The sequence below is a fragment of the Lepeophtheirus salmonis genome, chromosome 1 (genome assembly GCF_016086655.4).
Source record: "Lepeophtheirus salmonis chromosome 1, UVic_Lsal_1.4, whole genome shotgun sequence".
NCBI classification, from domain to species: domain Eukaryota; kingdom Metazoa; phylum Arthropoda; class Copepoda; order Siphonostomatoida; family Caligidae; genus Lepeophtheirus; species Lepeophtheirus salmonis.
In genome coordinates, this window is record NC_052131.2 from 31,907,999 (window position 1) to 31,926,872 (window position 18,874).

General features: G+C 34.5%; 3 protein-coding genes and 1 long non-coding RNA gene across 6 annotated transcripts; 2 read left to right on the forward strand and 2 right to left on the reverse strand.

Annotated features, from left to right (window-relative positions):
• Nucleotides 1–425: 425 nt before the first annotated feature.
• On the reverse strand, nucleotides 426–3,605 carry LOC121127368 (TBC domain-containing protein kinase-like protein). Its single transcript, XM_040722716.2, has 4 exons — nucleotides 3,122–3,605; nucleotides 1,953–3,055; nucleotides 1,330–1,884; nucleotides 426–1,252 (listed from the first exon to the last, which is right to left on the reverse strand). Exons 1-4 carry the CDS (start codon nucleotides 3,603–3,605, stop codon nucleotides 662–664), a joined length of 2,733 nt encoding a protein of 910 aa, XP_040578650.1. The 3' UTR covers nucleotides 426–661.
• A 311-nt stretch (nucleotides 3,606–3,916) lies between these two features.
• LOC121115187 (uncharacterized) lies at nucleotides 3,917–8,759 on the reverse strand. The gene is given in 8 exon segments (XM_071891238.1): nucleotides 3,917–5,172; nucleotides 5,175–5,264; nucleotides 5,267–5,968; nucleotides 6,041–6,053; nucleotides 6,096–6,323; nucleotides 6,445–7,883; nucleotides 7,946–8,529; nucleotides 8,591–8,759. Coding segments are annotated over 8 exon segments (4,335 nt in total). The 3' UTR covers nucleotides 3,917–4,062.
• A 321-nt stretch (nucleotides 8,760–9,080) lies between these two features.
• Nucleotides 9,081–11,730, forward strand: LOC121127361 (uncharacterized). Its single transcript, XR_005867814.2, has 2 exons — nucleotides 9,081–9,129; nucleotides 9,606–11,730. It is a non-coding gene; the product is annotated as an uncharacterized lncRNA (long non-coding RNA).
• Nucleotides 11,731–11,913: 183 nt separating this feature from the next.
• Nucleotides 11,914–18,847, forward strand: LOC121127342 (2-oxoglutarate dehydrogenase-like, mitochondrial). Of its 3 annotated transcripts, XM_071890945.1 has the most exons (8): nucleotides 11,914–12,268; nucleotides 12,337–12,495; nucleotides 15,352–17,059; nucleotides 17,118–17,403; nucleotides 17,474–17,741; nucleotides 17,801–18,264; nucleotides 18,323–18,500; nucleotides 18,564–18,847. In XM_071890945.1, the coding sequence occupies exons 3-8, from the start codon at nucleotides 15,380–15,382 to the stop codon at nucleotides 18,679–18,681; spliced, it is 2,994 nt and encodes a 997-aa protein (XP_071747046.1). In that variant the 5' UTR covers nucleotides 11,914–12,268; nucleotides 12,337–12,495; nucleotides 15,352–15,379; the 3' UTR covers nucleotides 18,682–18,847. The 3 variants fall into 3 exon arrangements, with proteins under 3 accessions (XP_071747046.1, XP_071747054.1, XP_040578624.1); XM_071890953.1 differs by lacking the exons at nucleotides 11,914–12,268; nucleotides 12,337–12,495 and adding an exon at nucleotides 14,758–14,873; XM_040722690.2 differs by lacking the exons at nucleotides 11,914–12,268; nucleotides 12,337–12,495 and adding an exon at nucleotides 14,783–15,212.
• The last annotated feature ends 27 nt before the right edge of the window (nucleotides 18,848–18,874 follow it).

Genomic DNA, 18,874 nt, shown 5'->3' on the forward strand with positions numbered 1-18,874 from the left:
TATGTAGAAAAATGAGAAGGAAAAAAATTTAACAAATAAAAATACCCTGACATAAGAAAATGGATAAATGTAAAATTGTTTTTATTTTTTGCAGTGACCCTGATTAAAATGATAACTTACTAAGAAAAATTATAATAAATAAATGGCCGGAGACGACTTAAAGTTGTATCATTTTGACTTCCCTCCCCTCTCACTGATTTTATTTGTGGCCTATGAGTAATTGACCGAATTTAAGTCATACAGACGGTTTACTTTTTTAATGTATGTAAGAAAGCAAAATCTATGTTTAATAGTAACAGCCAAAAGATAGCTAATAATTTTAAAAAAATCCTTATTATGTCTATTCTCTTCTGCCTAACTACTTATAAAGTAGATCGAAACCCCCTCAAAAATAATAAACTAGGAACACTTAAAACAATAAAGCGTAGTAGGTACTAAGATATTTTATTCAAAGGGTATAAATAATAATGAATGAAGGTGAGTTAAACATAAGAGACGGAATAGGTACTTTGATCATGATAACTATGATTATTAATATTACAAATCAAGAACATACATTGATTGGAATACGTAATATGTAGAATTAATTCAGTCGTTCAGACGAGAGAAAAGAATGAGGCGGCCTGGGTCCCATGATGCCTATGACATCCCATCGAGCGAGTTATGTATTTGGAACTATAAGGAGATGATGACTTTTAAGAACCTCAACACCATTATGTAGCACACAGAGTCGGTCAAAGTTAAGCGATAATAATTTATCAGCAAAATTCACAACGTCCTTCATATGCTTTCGACTCCCGTAAATAATAGCTATAAAGTAGTTTTGATTTTTTCGAAGCTTATCTGATTCTTTATTAGGGATAAGTTGATTATTTTCGTCAAGAGATGATTCGAAAGGAATGGATATCGCATTTGGAAGAGCTCCCAATCTATATTCATCAAATGGGCGGACATCAATGAAAATCATTTCCTTTGTGGAATCCAATAGGACAAGAAGATCTTCTCCACTTAATCTAGGAACAGACTCAGACTTTATTTCCTCTAAGGTAAGAGTAGTCAATTTCATGTAATCTTCATTCTCATCGAGGGAATCGTCCTTGCTTCCATTATTACTCATACTACTTCTACTACTACTATGACTTAGTATTCCACCACTTCGAACACTATTACTTCTTTGGAACTCTTTAGAACTTGATTTTGGTGGAGAATCATATTTACGGTACGTCAAACTTTTCGGAGTATTTTCAAAGACCTGTAAATATTATGTTGCACATCAGACTATTGTTTTTGATTTTACTACTTATGCGTATAACTACAATACGGACTTACCCTTATAGAATCCTTGACACATTTTTCTATATCAATGGCAGGTAAATCGCTAAAGAGTAAAATACAGTCATTAAATTCAGCTAAAAGTAATCTTTGTCTCAATTGGAGAAGGATTGCAAAGGCAACACAGAGAGGAAAGGACGAATTCCACAGAAGCAGTTTATCCCATAGATGAAAAATATTATGAAGAGGAAAGACATGGGCAAACATGGTTAGAATCCAGGGTATAGCATACAAATCTGGAATAAACCCAATACCACGCAAGTGGTTGCATAGAGTAGAGTCGTGGAATGCTTGAACATGACTGAATTTTGCGAGATACTCTTGAATAACGGCAGCATTATCTTTTAAAAACATTCCATGAAGATACTTGGGAATAAAGGCAGTGAGACAAGCAAAAGCCAGAGCTTCATTATTGAAATTGAGATAAAGAAAAGGTGCACAAAGGGAATCCAAGCCCTGCCAATATACATAATGAGGATTTGTAACTACCCAAGCTTTTAAGACGCGTTTAAATTTACGATGGCCCTCAGTGGATGCGAGTAAGTTATTATACTATAAATACATCAAATAAACTAGTTAAATAAGGGAAACTAATAAACATAAAAAGGACTATCATTTACTTGATGACATCTAGGAATATCTACTTCAATTTGACGGTCAGTCGCTGTCCACGATTCTTTGTCTATATCATTATATCTAGACAAAACATCATAGTCTATACCTAATAGTGCAGCCCATATTTCTGATCGATAAAGAGGCAATATATCAATGTGAGCCTCTTGTTGCAAAAGGGAATTCGTATATGGATAGCCTTGCAGTAAACGTCTAAAGAGTATAATGCGAGAAAATTGATAGCGTACATCCTTTTCTTTAATAATTAAAGGTAGATTTTGAGTATTTAAACAGTCCGTAGTCGTCGCTTTGCGAGACTCAATATCCATCAAAAGCACATGGAACTCTTCAGGGCAAAGTTCTGAGAGACAGAGACTGAGTTGTTTTAAACTTAGAACTATAAATGTGTGATCAAAAAGGGAGCAACGTTCCTTAGGTGCTCCTTCCATATGACCTTCTCCCAACACAATTTTAGGGAGGGATAGAACCGGAGGAATAGTCACCATGAGGCCATTCTTTCGTAATTCTGACATAATATCACCACCAGCCAATTTCCAAAGATAGTAAACTTCTTTTAAAAGCAAAACATCAAGACCTGTTTCCTCTTTGTCCTCCTCTGTTTCCTTCACCTTCTTTCCTTGATCGAAACCATTTTCTGAGGGTAGAATATAGTCTTTACATCTTAGACGCATTGTAGGAAAAACCGACATTTCACTCCACTTCTTGACATCAACATTGAAAAAACCTGATTCGAGTAACTCCCGTGCACAAGGGCGCTTCCTTGGGTTAGGCTCCAAACAAGTTTTAATGAAAGTTCTTAGATCAAACGGCATTTCATCTAGTACATCCATAGCATCATTTTCTCGAGCTATTCGCTCAAGAACACTTCCCTCAAAGGTTAAAAAGCTCATTACTTTTCTGATAATCTGAGATATATTACTAGACCCCCAAAGAGGTTTCTTTAATCTGATTGTAAGAAGGAGCATGCCCAGGGACCAAATATCAATGTTATCCGAAAATATAGGATAAACACGTGGAGGAATCGAATTGATGTAATCTTCTTCATTAGGATGTGATAGGCTTGAATCAAAGCTGGTTTGTTCATGAGGTCCTTTTGCAGTAAAGAGACATTACATTATTTTGTAATATTATAATATAAAGTTAGATTAATTATTACCTGTTGCAAAAAATTCTGGAGGTGTGAGGCGTGGATCTCCAATGGGAAAGGCTACTAAAAGTCCATAATCCGTTGCGTGATTCAGTCCATAATGCGCTAATTTAACGACACCTTTGGAGTTAGCGAGTACATTTTCTAATCGAATATTTCCATGAATAATTCCACGATCATTTAAATACAGCAATGCCTCCAATATTGAACGAGTAGAGGACGACCAGTTTTGATCGTCAAATGAAGGACTACATTTGAAATGCTCTGAAACAAATACTACTCTCTCATGCTTTCCTCGAAGGCAATCCAGGAACAAACATAGGTTTTTGTGTTTAAATGTTTTAAGAAATTGGGCATTACCAAGAATCGCGATAGAATTGGGAGTTAATGGGAGTCCATTAGAGCCACAAGACTCACTAGGGTGCATCGAAGCAACAAAACTTAGAAGACTTAGTTCCCCATAGTCTCCAATATCCTTTTCCGACACCTCCATTCCACGGAATAGGTTCTTCAAATCTACAATATAAAATATTTAGCAAATACGCCAAATGGAAACTAATACTCTATTATCAAAACACCGCAGTTCCCTCAATATAAGTCACGTGATCTGATAAGATACAGTAACTAGTGTACAAAAGAACAGTATTTTCACGATCCATGGCCTAGAGCTGATCCTAATAAGTAGGCATACTCCCCAACTCATATATATACATATAGTTGGAACAGTACTGAAAGGGTAATTCTTTTTAATTCATGTACCAGAAACATAAAATGCTAAGTTATTACAAATAAATATCTTTTAGGTGAACTAAATGAAACGAATTTCATTATCATATATTATTATACAAAATAACGATACTTTACTACAGCAAAGCAGTAAAACAATTTAAATGACATGACTTGATCCAGACATGAATGAAAATATATCATAAAATTGTATCTGCATACAATTAATCGCTATCAAATTTTATACTATTAACTCCCATATTAATAGAGCCACCTTTATACGATCCACGTTTCTTCTTTGTTTTCTCGTGTCTGAATGATTTACCTTTTGTTACAATTAAGTCTTTATTGGCCTTAGCACCCCAAGTATCAAAGCTCTTATATGAATTATCCGCTAATTCCTTTTTTTCAATAAGAACATTTTCAGATTCGACTCTTCTAAAAGGTTTGTTTTTTGGAGTGTTAGGATTTGATTTTGATATCACATTCGTCCTCTTTGCGTCTTCAGTATCAATTGATTCAGCTTTGCGTTTAAGATTACTAGTAGAAAGAGACAAATTAACTTTTGGCTTTTTCACAGCCTCAGCATTATCGTCTTCTGAACTATCACTTGAAGAGGAGCTATCCCGCTTTCGTTTTGTTCCAGGCACATGGGGTGTAGATGTGACTTTGGAGGTGTTAAGTTCTTCCTCTGAATCTTCATTATCAGAAGAGGAGGATTTCTTTTTCTGAGGCTGAACTATAGCAGTAGGTTTTTTACTGCGGGTTTTGGTAGGTCCATCATCAACAGAACTATCATTATCAGAACTAGAGTCCTTGTTATTGGTAATTAGTAAATGAGAAACCAATACTTCCGACTTTTTCATTGCTTTTTTTTTCAACTCCAAAGAAACTTCATCATCAGAACTGTCATCAGAACCTGAACTTGAGCTATCCTTTTTCTTAACAGCGCAAACCGGTGTATTTTTAGATGTAGAATTTTGTTTTTTAACAGACTCATTGTCTGACGAATCTTCTGAGCTAGAGTCCGTCTTATTAAGCCCCGAAACTGGGGTCTTCTTTGCATTAAGAGTTTTCTTTTTTTGAAAAGCAGAAACTTGGGGTTTCTTTGCAGGCTCATCAGAAGAAGAATGATCAGAACTGGAGCTCGAGTCCTTCTTTTTCTGTGCAACTGTAACTGGGGTCTTTTTAGCTAGAGGAGTTTCCTTTTTTGCAGGTTCATCATCGGAAGAATCATCAGAACTAGAGCTAGAATCCTTCTTTTTCTGGGCAGGGGTAACTGAGGTCTTTTTAGTTACAGGAGTTTTCTTTTTCGAAGCTGGAGTTTCCTTTTTGCAGGTTCATCATCGGAAGAATCATCAGAACTGGAGCTAGAATCCTTCTTTTTCTGGGCAACTGTAACCGGGGTCTTTTTAGCTACAGGAGTTTTCTTCTTTGAAGCAGGGGATTCTTTTTAGCAGGTTCATCATCAGAGGAATCGTCAGAACTGGAGCTGGAGTCCTTCCTTTTTTGTGCAACGGTTACTGGGGTCTTGTTAGTTAAAGAAGTTTTCTTTTTTGAAGCAGGAGTTATTTTGTTTGTAGGTTCATCAACAGAAGAATCATCAGAACTGGAGCTCGAGTTCTTTTTTTTCTGTGCAACTGTAACTGGGGTCTTTTTAGCTAGAGGAGTTTCCTTTTTTGCAGGTTCATCATCGGAAGAATCATCAGAACTAGAGCTAGAATCCTTCTTTTTCTGGGCAGGGGTAACTGAGGTCTTTTTAGTTACAGGAGTTTTCTTTTTCGAAGCTGGAGTTTCCTTTTTTGCAGGTTCATCATCGGAAGAATCATCAGAACTGGAGCTAGAATCCTTCTTTTTCTGGGCAGGGGTAACTGAGGTCTTTTTAGCTACAGGAGTTTTCTTTTTCGAAGATGGAGTTTCCTTTTTTGTAGGCTCATCATCGGAAGAATCATCAGAACTGGAGCTAGAATCCTTCTTTTTCTGGGCAGGGGTAACTGAGGTCTTTTTAGCTACAGGAGTTTTCTTTTTCGAAGATGGAGTTTCCTTTTTTAGGCTCATCATCGGAAGAATCATCAGAACTGGAGCTAGAATCCTTCTTTTTCTGGGCAGGGGTAACTGAGGTCTTTTTAGCTACAGGAGTTTTCTTTTTCGAAGATGGAGTTTCCTTTTTTGTAGGCTCATCATCGGAAGAATCATCAGAACTGGAGCTAGAATCCTTCTTTTTCTGGGCAGGGGTAACTGAGGTCTTTTTAGCTACAGGAGTTTTTTTTTCGAAGATGGAGTTTCCTTTTTTGTAGGCTCATCATCGGAAGAATCATCAGAACTGGAGCTAGAATCCTTCTTTTTCTGGGCAGGGGTAACTGAGGTCTTTTTAGCTACAGGAGTTTTCTTTTTTTCAAGTTCATCATCGGAAGAATCATCAGAACTGGAGCTAGACTCTTTCTTTTTCTGAACAGCAGCAACTGGGGTCTTTTTAGCTACAGGAGTTTTCTTCTTTGAAGCAGGGGATTCTTTTTTAGCAGGTTCATTATCGGAAGAATTATCAGAACTGGAGCTACACTCTTTCTTTTTCTGAGCAGCAGCAACTGGGGTCTTTTTAGCTACAGGGTTTCTTCTTTGCAGGTTCATCATCAGAAGAATCATCAGAACTGGAGCTCGAGTCCTTTTTTTTCATGGTAGAGGTAACGGGGGTCTTTTTAGATACAGGAGTTTTCTTTTTCGAAGCTGGAGTTTCCTTTTTTGCAGGTTCGTCATCGGAAGAATCATCAGAACTGGAGCTAGAATCCTTCTTTTTCTGGGCAGGGGTAACTGTGGTCTTTTTAGCTACAGGAGTTTTCTTTTTCGAAGCTGGAGTTTCCTTTTTTGCAGGTTCATCATCGGAAGAATCATCAGAACTGGAGCTAGAATCCTTCTTTTTCTGGGCAGGGGTAACTGAGGTCTTTTTAGCTACAGGAGTTTTCTTTTTTTCAAGTTCATCATCGGAAGAATCATCAGAACTGGAGCTAGAGGCCTTCATTTTCTGAACAGCAGCAACTGGGGTCTTTTTAGCTACAGGAGTTTCCTTTTTTGCAGGTTCATCATCGGAAGAATCATCAGAACTGGAGCTAGACTCTTTCTTTTTCTGAACAGCAGCAACTGGGGCCTTTTTAGCTACAGTAGTTTTCTTCTTTGAAGCAGGGGATTCTTTTTTAGCAGGTTCATCATCGGAAGAATCATCAGAACTGGAGCTAGACTCTTTCTTTTTCTGAACAGCAGCAACTGGGGTCTTTTTAGCTACAGGAGTTTTCTTCTTTGCAGGTTCATCATCAGAAGAATCATCAGAACTAGAGCTCGAGTCCTTTTTTTTCATAGTAGAGGTAACTGGGGTCTTTTTAGCTACAGGAGTTTTCTTTCTCGAAGCTGGAGTTTCCTTTTTTGCAGGTTCATCATCAGAACTGGAGCTAGACTCTTTCTTTTTCTGAGCAGCAGCAACTGGTGTCTTTTTAGCTACAGGAGTTTTCTTCTTTGAAGCTGGAGTTTTCTTCTTTGCAGGTTCATCATCGGAAGAATCATCAGAACTGGAGCTAGAGGCCTTCTTTTTCTGAACAGCAGCAACTGGGGTCTTTTTAGCTACAGGAGTTTTCTTTTTTTCAAGTTCATCATCGGAAGAATCATCAGAACTGGAGCTAGAATCCTTCTTTTTCTGTGCAGGGGTAACTGAGGTCTTTTTAGCTACAAGAGCTTCCTTTTTTGCAGGTTCATCATCGGAAGAATCATCAGAACTGGAGCTAGACTCTTTCTTTTTCTGAACAGCAGCAACTGGGATCTTTTTAGTGACAGTAGTTTTCTTTTTAGTAGGCTCATCATCAGAAGAATTACCTGAGCTTGAGCTAGTGTCCTTCTTTTTAACTGCTGAAACAGGGATCTTTTTGGCTTTAAGATTGTTTTTTGCAGCTGGATCAAGATTTTTTCTAGATTCATCATCAGAACTGGACCTAGACTCTTTCTTTTTCTGAGCAATAGTAACTGTAGTCTTCTTATGTGTAGGAGTTTTCTTTTTACTGGTTCATCATCGGAAGAATCATCCGAACTTGAGCTAGACTCTTTCTTTTTTTTAATGGTAGCAACTGGGGTCTTCTTTTTAGTAAGAGTTTTCTTTTTCTGAGTATGTTCATCATCAGAAGAATCTTCGGAACTTGAGCTAGAGTGCTTTTTCTGGGCAGCAGCAACTGGGGTCTTCTTAATTGTATTGATTTTCTTTTTTGCAGATTCATTATCGGAAGAATTTTCAGAACTTGAGCTAGATTTTTCTTTTTTCTTAGATGCAACAGCTAGAGTCTTTCTTTGAACTGAAGTATTATTTTTATCAGGCTCGTCATCCGATGAATCATCTGAACTGGAGCTAGACTGTTTCTTTATAGAAGAGACAATTGGAGTCTTTTTTACAGTAGTTTTTTGCTTTATTTTAACGGGCTCATCATCGGAAGATTCTTCTGAACTAGAGCTTGAACTATTCATCTTCTTATCAGCTGAAAGTTTGATCTTTTTTAAGGCAGGGGTTTGTTTTTTAACAGGCTCGTCTTCGTCGTAAGAAGAGTCACTCGAACTAGAGCTGGAATCTTTCTTTTTATGAAGAACTGAAACTGGAGTCTTCTTTGATGTTAAAGTTTTCTTTTTTGGAGGCTCATCCGAATCGGAAATTGATGGACTATCTTAAAATAATTAAATTATAAGTGAAGACTTTTAAAAAAGTAAATTTTTTATATAAAATACCTTTATTTCCAATTATATCCTTGAGTGATAAAGACACCCTTTTATTAGACCCATCTTTTTTCTTCAATTTTTTAAACTGTGCAAATGATTTAATCAAATCCTTAGCATTAACATCTTCCAAATGGGATCTCACAAGGTCATCAGTTATTTCGGATATTTTTTCTTTCATTCTACTTTTCTCGTATAGATAAAATGATGGAGGGCACCGTCAACTCAAAACAAACTACTACTACTAACAATTCATTCCACGTGGGTCCTAAAGTACACAACAATGTTGTTTATTTATTATTATTTTGAACCCGCATATGTGCACGACGCTCACGCTTAGTAGTTATTGTCAATGGCCAATGGGTTATTATACTATCTGGAGGAGCACAAGCTCCAATCACGCAACCTGTTGTGGTGATAAACATCATTTTTCATGACAAATTCCTGTTGGTAAACTCATATATATGATCTTTATCCAATTATAAAAGAGTAATAGTTTGTAGTTTTTTTAAGAACATCACGTGGTGTATTATTTAAGTCTTCCATTTTGGGTTAGCATTTTAAATCCCCAAAATTGTTTTTGAGGTGAAAGTGATGGACTCAATTCACGTTCACAGCTCAAAATCAATAATTCATTATTGTAAACAAGTGTGTTTATGTTGGATATCGAACTGGAGCCGATACGAAACTTCCAGTTTGACACCCAACATAAACTCACTTGCTTACCATAATGAATGAATTATTTTATAATTACAAGATTAATATCTATCAAATGAAAATAATATCATTTGAATGAAAATGATACTACATAATCTTCTACAAACACGAACTGAAGTTGATACTTTATTTTGGAAGGGCAAATTTATCCGTTTTAATAATTAGTTCAATTACTTTTTCACGATTTACTTTAGAAAACCTTTTTAAAAAAATATCTACTTTGATTTTGAGCTGTGAAGGTGAAGTGAGTCCATCATTTTCGTCTCAAAACAATTTTTGAGGATTTAAAATGAATAGACACTTTTCTAAGGCACTGATTATAAGCTGGCTAGTTAAATAAATATAATCTGGAGGAGGAGAAGCTCCAATCACCCAACCTATTGCGTTAAAAAACATCATTTTCATGATAAATTCATGTTTGTAAACTCATTTTATCCAATTATAAAAGGGTAATAGTTTGTATCACGATTCTTAAAAGTCTTGGATATGATGAAGAAGAGGATCAGAAGAAAGTGAATTTTATTTCTGAGCAACTAAAATGATTAATAAGTCCAATGAAAGGGAGACGTTACTCAATGAAGTTGCTTGCTATGTGCATGCTGTGGGAAACATGTAGTCCTTCTCTTTATACAAACATTGTAAAAGAGGCTTGCCTTTGTTCACCTAGTGTTTCGCATTTGTGAAAATTATCTGGGGCCTTGAATTTAAATACCTTTCTACCAATTTATATCTCAAGACGAGCTTTAATTCAATTTCTCCTGAAAGTAGAAAAGTGTCTTTAATATTCGACGAAATGTATTCTTCACAAAGGATTGAGTTTGTTGGAGGAAAATTTTATGGATCTAATGATTATCACATCCATAAGAACGGTGCTATGTTTTATGATTAAAAGTATAGCAACTAAATATAATGATATTGTTGCCATGGTTCCAATTGTTACAATTATTAAAGAATGGGCTATGTCTGCAATTAAATTAGTAACGGGAATTGGATTCGATATATAGTCACACTAGTTTGTGATGGCCATAATCGAAAATTCTATCAAGAATTATGCGAAGGGCAATTTAAGACGTCTATAGAAAACCCGTATTCAATTGGAAATCGAATATTTTTATTATATTACACCGTGCATCTTTTTTTCAAAATTTCTACAATAATTTCATAAACAAAGTGTTATTTATATTCCCGTCATTTAGAGAAAATATGTCTCAAGAAGAAGAATTTTGTACGGCAAATCTCAAGCACCTATTTGAACTTTTTGAGAAGGAACAAGGTTTACCTTTAAAGTTTGCACATCAACTGAACAATAATGTTTTGGCTCCGAAATTTATAGTAAAATTAAATTTAGCAGAACTCTTCTTCAGTCCATCTACTATATCTGGCCATCGGCAATATCTTAATGAACATTCCCGTTGGAAACAAACTACGACATTTCTTGAAATAATAAATAAGTTTTGGTGCGTGACATCGATTAAACATCCAAAATTGGGATTTTTAGAACGACGAGAAGAAAGAAACCAATTTCTCAAAACTGCTAAATTTATTTAGACTTCTTGCGTAATTTTTTAAGTTAATTGTTATCTTGGAAAGTGTCAACTATATGTTTCAAGGCTAGACTTCTAAAACTTTTTCAATAAGAATTCAAACTACTTTTGCTCTCATTGAAATTACTGAATATTTATTAAATAAATGAAGTACATTTGTCTTGGAAATATAACGTCCAATCCCATAGAGCGGCATTTTGGACAATATAGACAGGTCTCTGTTGCCGACTATTTTATGAGCTGTATGCAATTTTGGAGGCTGAAAAGAAAATAAGGCTTAAAGAATTAGTTCAGTCAAGTAATCTAAATCTTGCTGGGAGATTTCGCATCTTAAAAGAGGAGGATCAGTCATTTGAAAAAGAAATATTAGATATCAAATTTATTGCCAATTTGTTTAGCTTTCCATTGTCAAATTTTACTTTAACTCAATCTCACGCCAACATGTTATTTTTCATATCAGGATATATGGCATCTTCCAAAATTAAAGGATTTAAATTAAAGATTGCGATTGCTTGAAGTTCCTGGTTTCTAATAGGCCAATCAATTAATGTGTATTTTACGATGGAGAGGATCGTGAGCTGATCGAAAGTTTTCAAGATCAATTTGATAGAGGTGGCCTAAAAAGAACATCGGATTTGCTGTATTTAACTGCACTTCACGCAAATCAATTAAACGGCATTATATTTTCATCAAAAGATGTCTCAATGAATTCTTCAAATCCTAGAAGGCTATTAGTGGAAACATTTGTCAACATATTAATATGTGGACAATGTATAATTCCTACTGAATAAAAGTGCGATGAAGGACTTCATTTTATAGATTATACCGCACAAGTTTCTTTTAAATTTTGTAATTTTTTAGTAAAAATTAAATAAATGAAAATAATAGCTACATACATCAATCTAAAAAACGTTCTCTGCCAAATTGTCCTGCATGTAGAAAAATTACTAAGCTGACTTCAAAATCTTGTGTTTTTTATTATTATTATGCTTCAGTCCATTTTTACTGAAATAGGTCCTATTTTTTTTGAGGACCTTTTGACAAAACCTATCCTTTTAAAAAAAATCAAGCATAATTTTAGAATGACTTTTTTCTTGCAATTCCAAATATTTAATCATAATTTTTTCTCATTCAAGAAAAGAAAAAAAAACGTAATGAAATTAGATAAAAGAGAAGTTACGGATGAAATTGGCACGGTTTAATGTTCGAATCAGTGTGATTTACTTACAAGTTCGAACCATATCGTTGTAAGGCTATTAGTACCGTTACGTCATAGAAAAACAAATGCGTTACTGTCTGATTACTCCGATCAAGGGAAGTTTAGTTATGATTCTTCGCCGGGACTTCAAGGAAGCCTTTCGTCACTCTTCAATACATCCATCCAGCGAGCACTAAATATATGGAGAATTCACGAATTTTCTGGAAACACGTAGGTTGACATTAACAATCCTCTTTAATATTCTTACGTGGCTAAAAAAAACTCTTTGATTTTATCAGATTATGGCCATGGGTAGTGATTTGATTAATTATTGGGCCAAACAACATCATATTTGGGAATCTATCCGATGTATCATGAGAAACGTTCGTTTGCCAAGAAGAATCCCTCTTTTTGTCTCCTAGTCTCAGTTTTCCTGTTTCTTCAGAAAGAGTTCCAAGGTGGGTTTCGAATGACTCATCATTTTCACTTAGATGCTAGTGTAAAAGAAGTGTAATCCTCAGAATAGGTTTCCTTAGTGACTAAGGAACGATTAATGAAGAAAGTGAAAAGTTTTTTCTGGGGGGATTGGACGAACGAAAAAATCATTTATATTGTGAATAATTATTTTCTTGCTCCTAAATATAAGTACTAAGTTAATCGGTGCCCTCTGATCTTTTTTTTCTGCAATGGAAGGAAATATTGATGTTTTAATATGTTGTAAATTTCCAAGCATTTCTGAATTAGCATTATAAATTTTTCTTGATTTTTAATCATATAGTATTAATATTTAGTACATTCATGATGATATCCAGATGATCCTTTTAAATGCATTTTTTTTTCTTTATATATATATATAATTGAAATGTATTTATTTAGCATATAATTGTTTTTATTCAGTTAAGAGTAGAATTGCAATTATTTATTTTATAATTTATGGGTTGTGGCTAATTTTAAATTAGATGATTTCAGTTTATTCGATTACTTGTTTGAGTATTATTTTAATATCAAAGATTTGAGATAATTTGTAGTTACATTTAATTTCCAAACTATTCGTACAATTGCATAATTTTGAAAGATGAAGTGCATCAGAAAAGTAGTGATGATTCAAACAGGTGGCTGGTAAAATCAAATTCTATTTCAACCCTACCTTTTGGATGCAAAAGTATAGTTTTAGTACTTCAGAAAAAATAATTTTAATTCCTGGCCATGGTCCACTAACCAAAATTAAAAAATTTCTTAAAAATACTAATTTAATTAAATTTCACTGTATTTTTCTTTCTTTTTTCTACATTTCTATCAAGTATCTATATTATTGATTAATTGAGATACAATTTATAGTACAGGGTCCACCCCACCGCCAGGCCCATTGAGGATATGACCCCTGACTCTTTTTCAATTTATATTTTAAACTGCGATATTTTGAAATAGTTATACGTAAATTATTTTTTGGCTTAGACATAGACTCAAATATATATATAATATATCGCGTTCCTGACGACCACCATGAGTCAATACAATAGCAGACAAAAACGTTTTGACTATTGAATCACGAATATTTTAGTCCTGTTTGTAACTATAAATCATGAATTAATTTATATGAATTTGAACAGAATTTATTGTGGGGATTTACTCTTGCGCCATGATTATGTACCTTTATATTTTACTCAAAATAAGTTTTGTTTGCATTGCCCTTTGAGGAATTCAATTTTCTCTTAATTGGTCAAATAGTGACATGTATTATTAGATACCTATTCAATATAATCTTTTCTACGATTCGTAGCATCCGAAAATGTTTGGTACAATCAATGAAATAGCTAAAATGGAAGGAATTTATCTTGATTTGAAAATATAAATCTATGAGATATCCTAGACATTTCCCAGCTTCTTGCCTTTTAATTAATTCAAACAGAATAGTAAAAGTAGTTGCTCTTTTATAATATCCAAATGATTTCATCGACAGCGAACATATATATCTTAGGATTTGTAGATTTTGATATGATCTGAAGATTGATCATATCTAATCCTTGAAAATTGTAAAGCAATATTAAATATGACATTAAAACTTAAAATTATTTTCTTATTTATCAATTGTAAATAATGGTGTAATACAAATTCAAAGTTTTAAATTTACTTATGTGCTTCATTGATTTATATTTATATTTTATTTTAAATGTTTAGCCTTAATATATATTTGATAAATGATTAATTTATTACAATTTAAATTATCAATACAATGTTGTCTAACAAGAGGAACCGACCTTATGAAGTCTCATATAGTCTAATTAAATTTACATATAGCACTTACTATGTGTCCTATTTTTAAAAGTCACTTTTGGCAAATAAGCCTAAACTAATACAGCACTAATAGGTAATTATTTCATCGAAAATTCTGGAAAACAGCTCATAGAAACTTGCTAGAAATGGAAGAATCCCAACTTTGGGCAAGTCGTTTTTTCTAAAGTTTTGGTGACTGTTTCTAATAGTAATAAAGAATATAGTAGTAAAGTAGAACGGATTGGCAAAGGTAAAGCTACGCTTATAATCAAATAAGCCTTGTCACAGTAGACTTAACCATATCTTTTTTATGTTAAATATTAACTATATTAGAGGGGCATCATTAGTACTGGTCTATACCTAGATATGATTTTTTTTAAGAAGCAGTTGTATGTAAAGAGACTGCTTTATTTCAAACCTGTTTGAAGGAATTCCTCATTTTTTTTAAAAATATATTTTATAATATATACCAGTAGTACGCTGTTCATCAGCTTTTTCTATCGTATTCATTCAAAAATCTTCCAAGTTCATAATAAACTTTGGGATTCCATTACCTTGATCAGTAACTATTTAATTATATAATTTTTCTTCCAAAAAATAACATCAAAAATTGTTAAATATAACCGTCGAGTATGACCTTTCATGACTGACATTACTTTCTCTCAAGCCTATTTTATTGCCGAAAAGAAAGTCATGAACACACACAAAAAAAAAAAAAAAAACCCACGACACACTACTAGTGGAGCATACTATACACATTTTGACGGACCAGCTGATTATGACAACTTCAACGTACGCGTTTGTGTAATGTCTTTTTTGTATGAAAGCTGCAGATAGCAAGCTGATTTGAGCTGATACTTTACTTAAAAGGATTCAATTGTCAAGTTTTTTTTTCTTTAGGGTAAATCATTAATGTCCTATATATTTGTGTATATATATATTAACAAAACTGTGCCTGGAAAAAGGCCAACAATGAGTTGTTTTCATTATCGGACTCTGTTGAAGTGAATTCATATTTCTTTTAACTTGATATTTTGCAGGGGAACGTATCTATCATAGAGCCAAAGGATGCATCGCTCTGGAAAAGCTCTCAAGTCCTTTATACCACTTCTTAATAAAAAAGAGGCACCATGGGTTGTGAGGGCCAGCTACAGCTCAGCTCCTCCTCCCCCGACTCAAGAGTCTTTTCTTACGTCTAATTCGGGTTCTTACATTGAGGAGATGCATGATTCGTGGAGTAGAGATCCTTCTTCCGTTCATGTGTCCTGGGATGCTTATTTCCGTGGTTCTCAATACATTTCTCCACCATCTTTAGGAACTTATTCTAAATCAAATGAAGTCCCTTTATCATCCATGCTTCCCGCTCTACAATCAACATCTTCTGGAACTCAACCTTCTACAGATGTTATTGACTCTCATTTAGTTCTACAAGCAACGATCCGTAGTTACCAGGTTAGAGGTCATTTAGCAGCACATACAGACCCACTTAATATTAAAAATATGTCAACTGAAGCTGCTAGGAAATTAATTATAAGAAGTGCAGATTTAGCTAACCAAGATCTTGACACAGTTTACATACTACCACCCACCACTTGGATTGGTGGAAAGGAGAAATCTTTGCCCCTGAAAGAAATTATCAAAAGACTTGAAAATGTATACTGTGGATCTATTGGAGCCGAATTCATGCATATCCATAATCTTGATGAAGTTAATTGGATTCGTAAACGACTTGAGACTCCTGGTATTTTGGATATGTCTGTTGATGAAAAGAAAAGACTCCTTGCTCGTATATCCAGATCTGCAGGATTTGAAAACTTTCTGGCAAAAAAATTTACATCGGAAAAAAGATTTGGACTTGAAGGAGTTGAAATGTTGATCCCTGGGATGAAGACCATCGTGGACAGATCTACTGAACTTGGAGTGGAGTCAGTAGTCATGGGAATGCCTCATCGAGGAAGACTTAACGTTCTTGCCAATGTTTGCAGAAAGCCTTTGGACCAAATTTTGACTCAATTTGCCGGATTAGAGGCTGCAGATGAGGGGTCTGGAGATGTTAAATATCATTTAGGAACTTATATCGAAAGATTAAATCGTGCCACGAATAAAAATATTCGGTTGGCTGTAGTTGCTAACCCAAGCCATTTGGAGGCTGTAGATCCTGTTGTACTTGGAAAAGTTCGCGCTGAACAATTTTACAGAGGGGATACGGAGGGTAAAAAAGTAATGCCAATGCTACTTCATGGTGATGCAGCTTTTGCAGGCCAAGGCGTTGTGTATGAAACAATGCACATGTCTGATCTTCCAGATTATACTACAAAAGGAACCATTCATATAGTTGCTAATAATCAAATTGGATTTACCACTGATCCCAGATATTCTAGATCATCACCATATTGTACAGATGTGGGCCGAGTAGTCAATTGCCCGATCTTTCATGTCAACGCAGATGATCCTGAAGCTGTTATTTCTGTGTGTAAAATTGCTGCAGAGTATAGACATGAATTTCATAAGGATGTTGTGGTTGATATCGTCGGATATCGTAAATATGGTCATAATGAGATTGATGAACCCATGTTCACACAACCCATCATGTACAGTATAATCAAGAAACACAAAAATATTCTTGATATATATGCTGATCAATTGATTCATGAGGGAATCGTTTCGAAGGATGAGGTAAAAGAAGTTATTTACAAGTATGAGCAAATTTGTGAAGATGCTTACAAAAAGTCCAATGCACAAACTGAGGTAAGACATTCAGTTAAATTCACTCTTGATTTTTTTTTTATTGTCGTATTTTGAATAGATTTACAATAAGCATTGGCTTGACTCCCCTTGGTCTGGTTTTTTTGAGGGTAAGGATCCCATGAAGGCCAGTTCAACCGGAGTTCATGAAGAAACGCTTGAAAATATTGGAAAGAAGTTTTCGAATGGTCCTCCTAATGCCGAAGACTTTAAAATTCATAAATCTATGATAAGGATTTTAAAAGCTCGTGCTCAAATGGTAGAAAATAGAACTATTGATTGGGCTTTAGGGGAGGCTATGGCATTTGGATCCTTATTGAAAGAAGGGATTCATGTCAGATTGTCAGGTGTGGTTACTTCGTTTATATATGTCTTATTTATTAATAATATATTGCGAATATATTTACTCATTTTTAGGACAAGACGTGGAAAGGGGAACCTTTTCTCATAGACATCATGTACTTCATAACCAAGATAAAGATATGTCTACCTACAATGCTCTAGTTCATTTGTATCCTGATCAAGCTCCTTACAGTGTCTCCAACTCATCTTTATCTGAATACGGGGTTTTAGGATTTGAATTGGGTTATTCTATGACAAATCCTAATGCTTTGGTGATTTGGGAAGCTCAATTTGGAGACTTTTCAAATACTGCTCAATGTATAATTGATCAATTTATATCTAGGTACATTTTATTAGTTATTTTTCCCTTTGTATTTGAGTTATATACATGTATCTCCTTAGTGGACAAGCAAAGTGGGTGCGTCAATCAGGTTTAGTCTTGCTTTTGCCTCATGGAATGGAAGGAATGGGGCCTGAACATTCTTCTGCAAGACCTGAAAGATTTCTTCAATTGTGTGCTGATGACCCCGAGTATTTCCCTCCTGTTGATGAGGATTTCACGATACGTCAATTGTCTCACATCAATATGATTGTAGCCAACTGTTCAACTCCCGGCAATTATTTCCACATTCTAAGGCGTCAAATTGCACTTCCATTCCGTAAGCCCTTGATCATCATGACTCCTAAATCCTTGCTCAGACATCCCGAGTGTAAATCAAGTTTTGATGACATGTCTCTCGGTACTGAATTCAAGAGAATGATTGTTGAATCAGGCCTTGCTTCAGAAAATCCTCAAAATGTTCAAAAACTTATCTTCTGTACTGGAAAGGTCTATTATGACTTGATTAAAGCAAGAAAAGAGAGAGGTATTCTTTATTAGTAGATCACTAGATTGACTTATCTAATCATGACTTTACTTCTTAGGGTTGGAAGATAGAATTGCTATTTCAACTATTGAGCAAATTAGTCCTTTCCCATTTGATATAGTGAAGGAAGAATGCGATAAATATTCTAACGCTACACTTGTGTGCTGTCAGGAAGAACACAAGAATCAAGGCATTTGGTCCTATGTACAGCCTCGCTTCCAAACTGCTATTGGAGGGTAATTATAAATAAATTAATCCATCATGTTCCAAAGAGAAAAACCATCTTTACTATTTTACAGATACTCAAGAATTATTAATTATGTTGGACGAGAAGTCGCTCCATCTCCTGCTACGGGTTCCAAAGCAATGCATAACAAAGAACTTAATTTATTCATTAACGATGCTATGAGCTTGTAGAGCTAGTGATTTATTTTAATTTTCTTGCAATTTATTTATATTAAAGTCTAATTAGAACGTCATGTGATCAAGATAATATTTTCTCCTAAAATATAATTATTAATTAATAGTATTTATTTTATATCATTAAACATATTTCTGAAATAAACTTCATTAAAAAGCCTGACTCCCGATGATCGAGTATCGTCTTTGA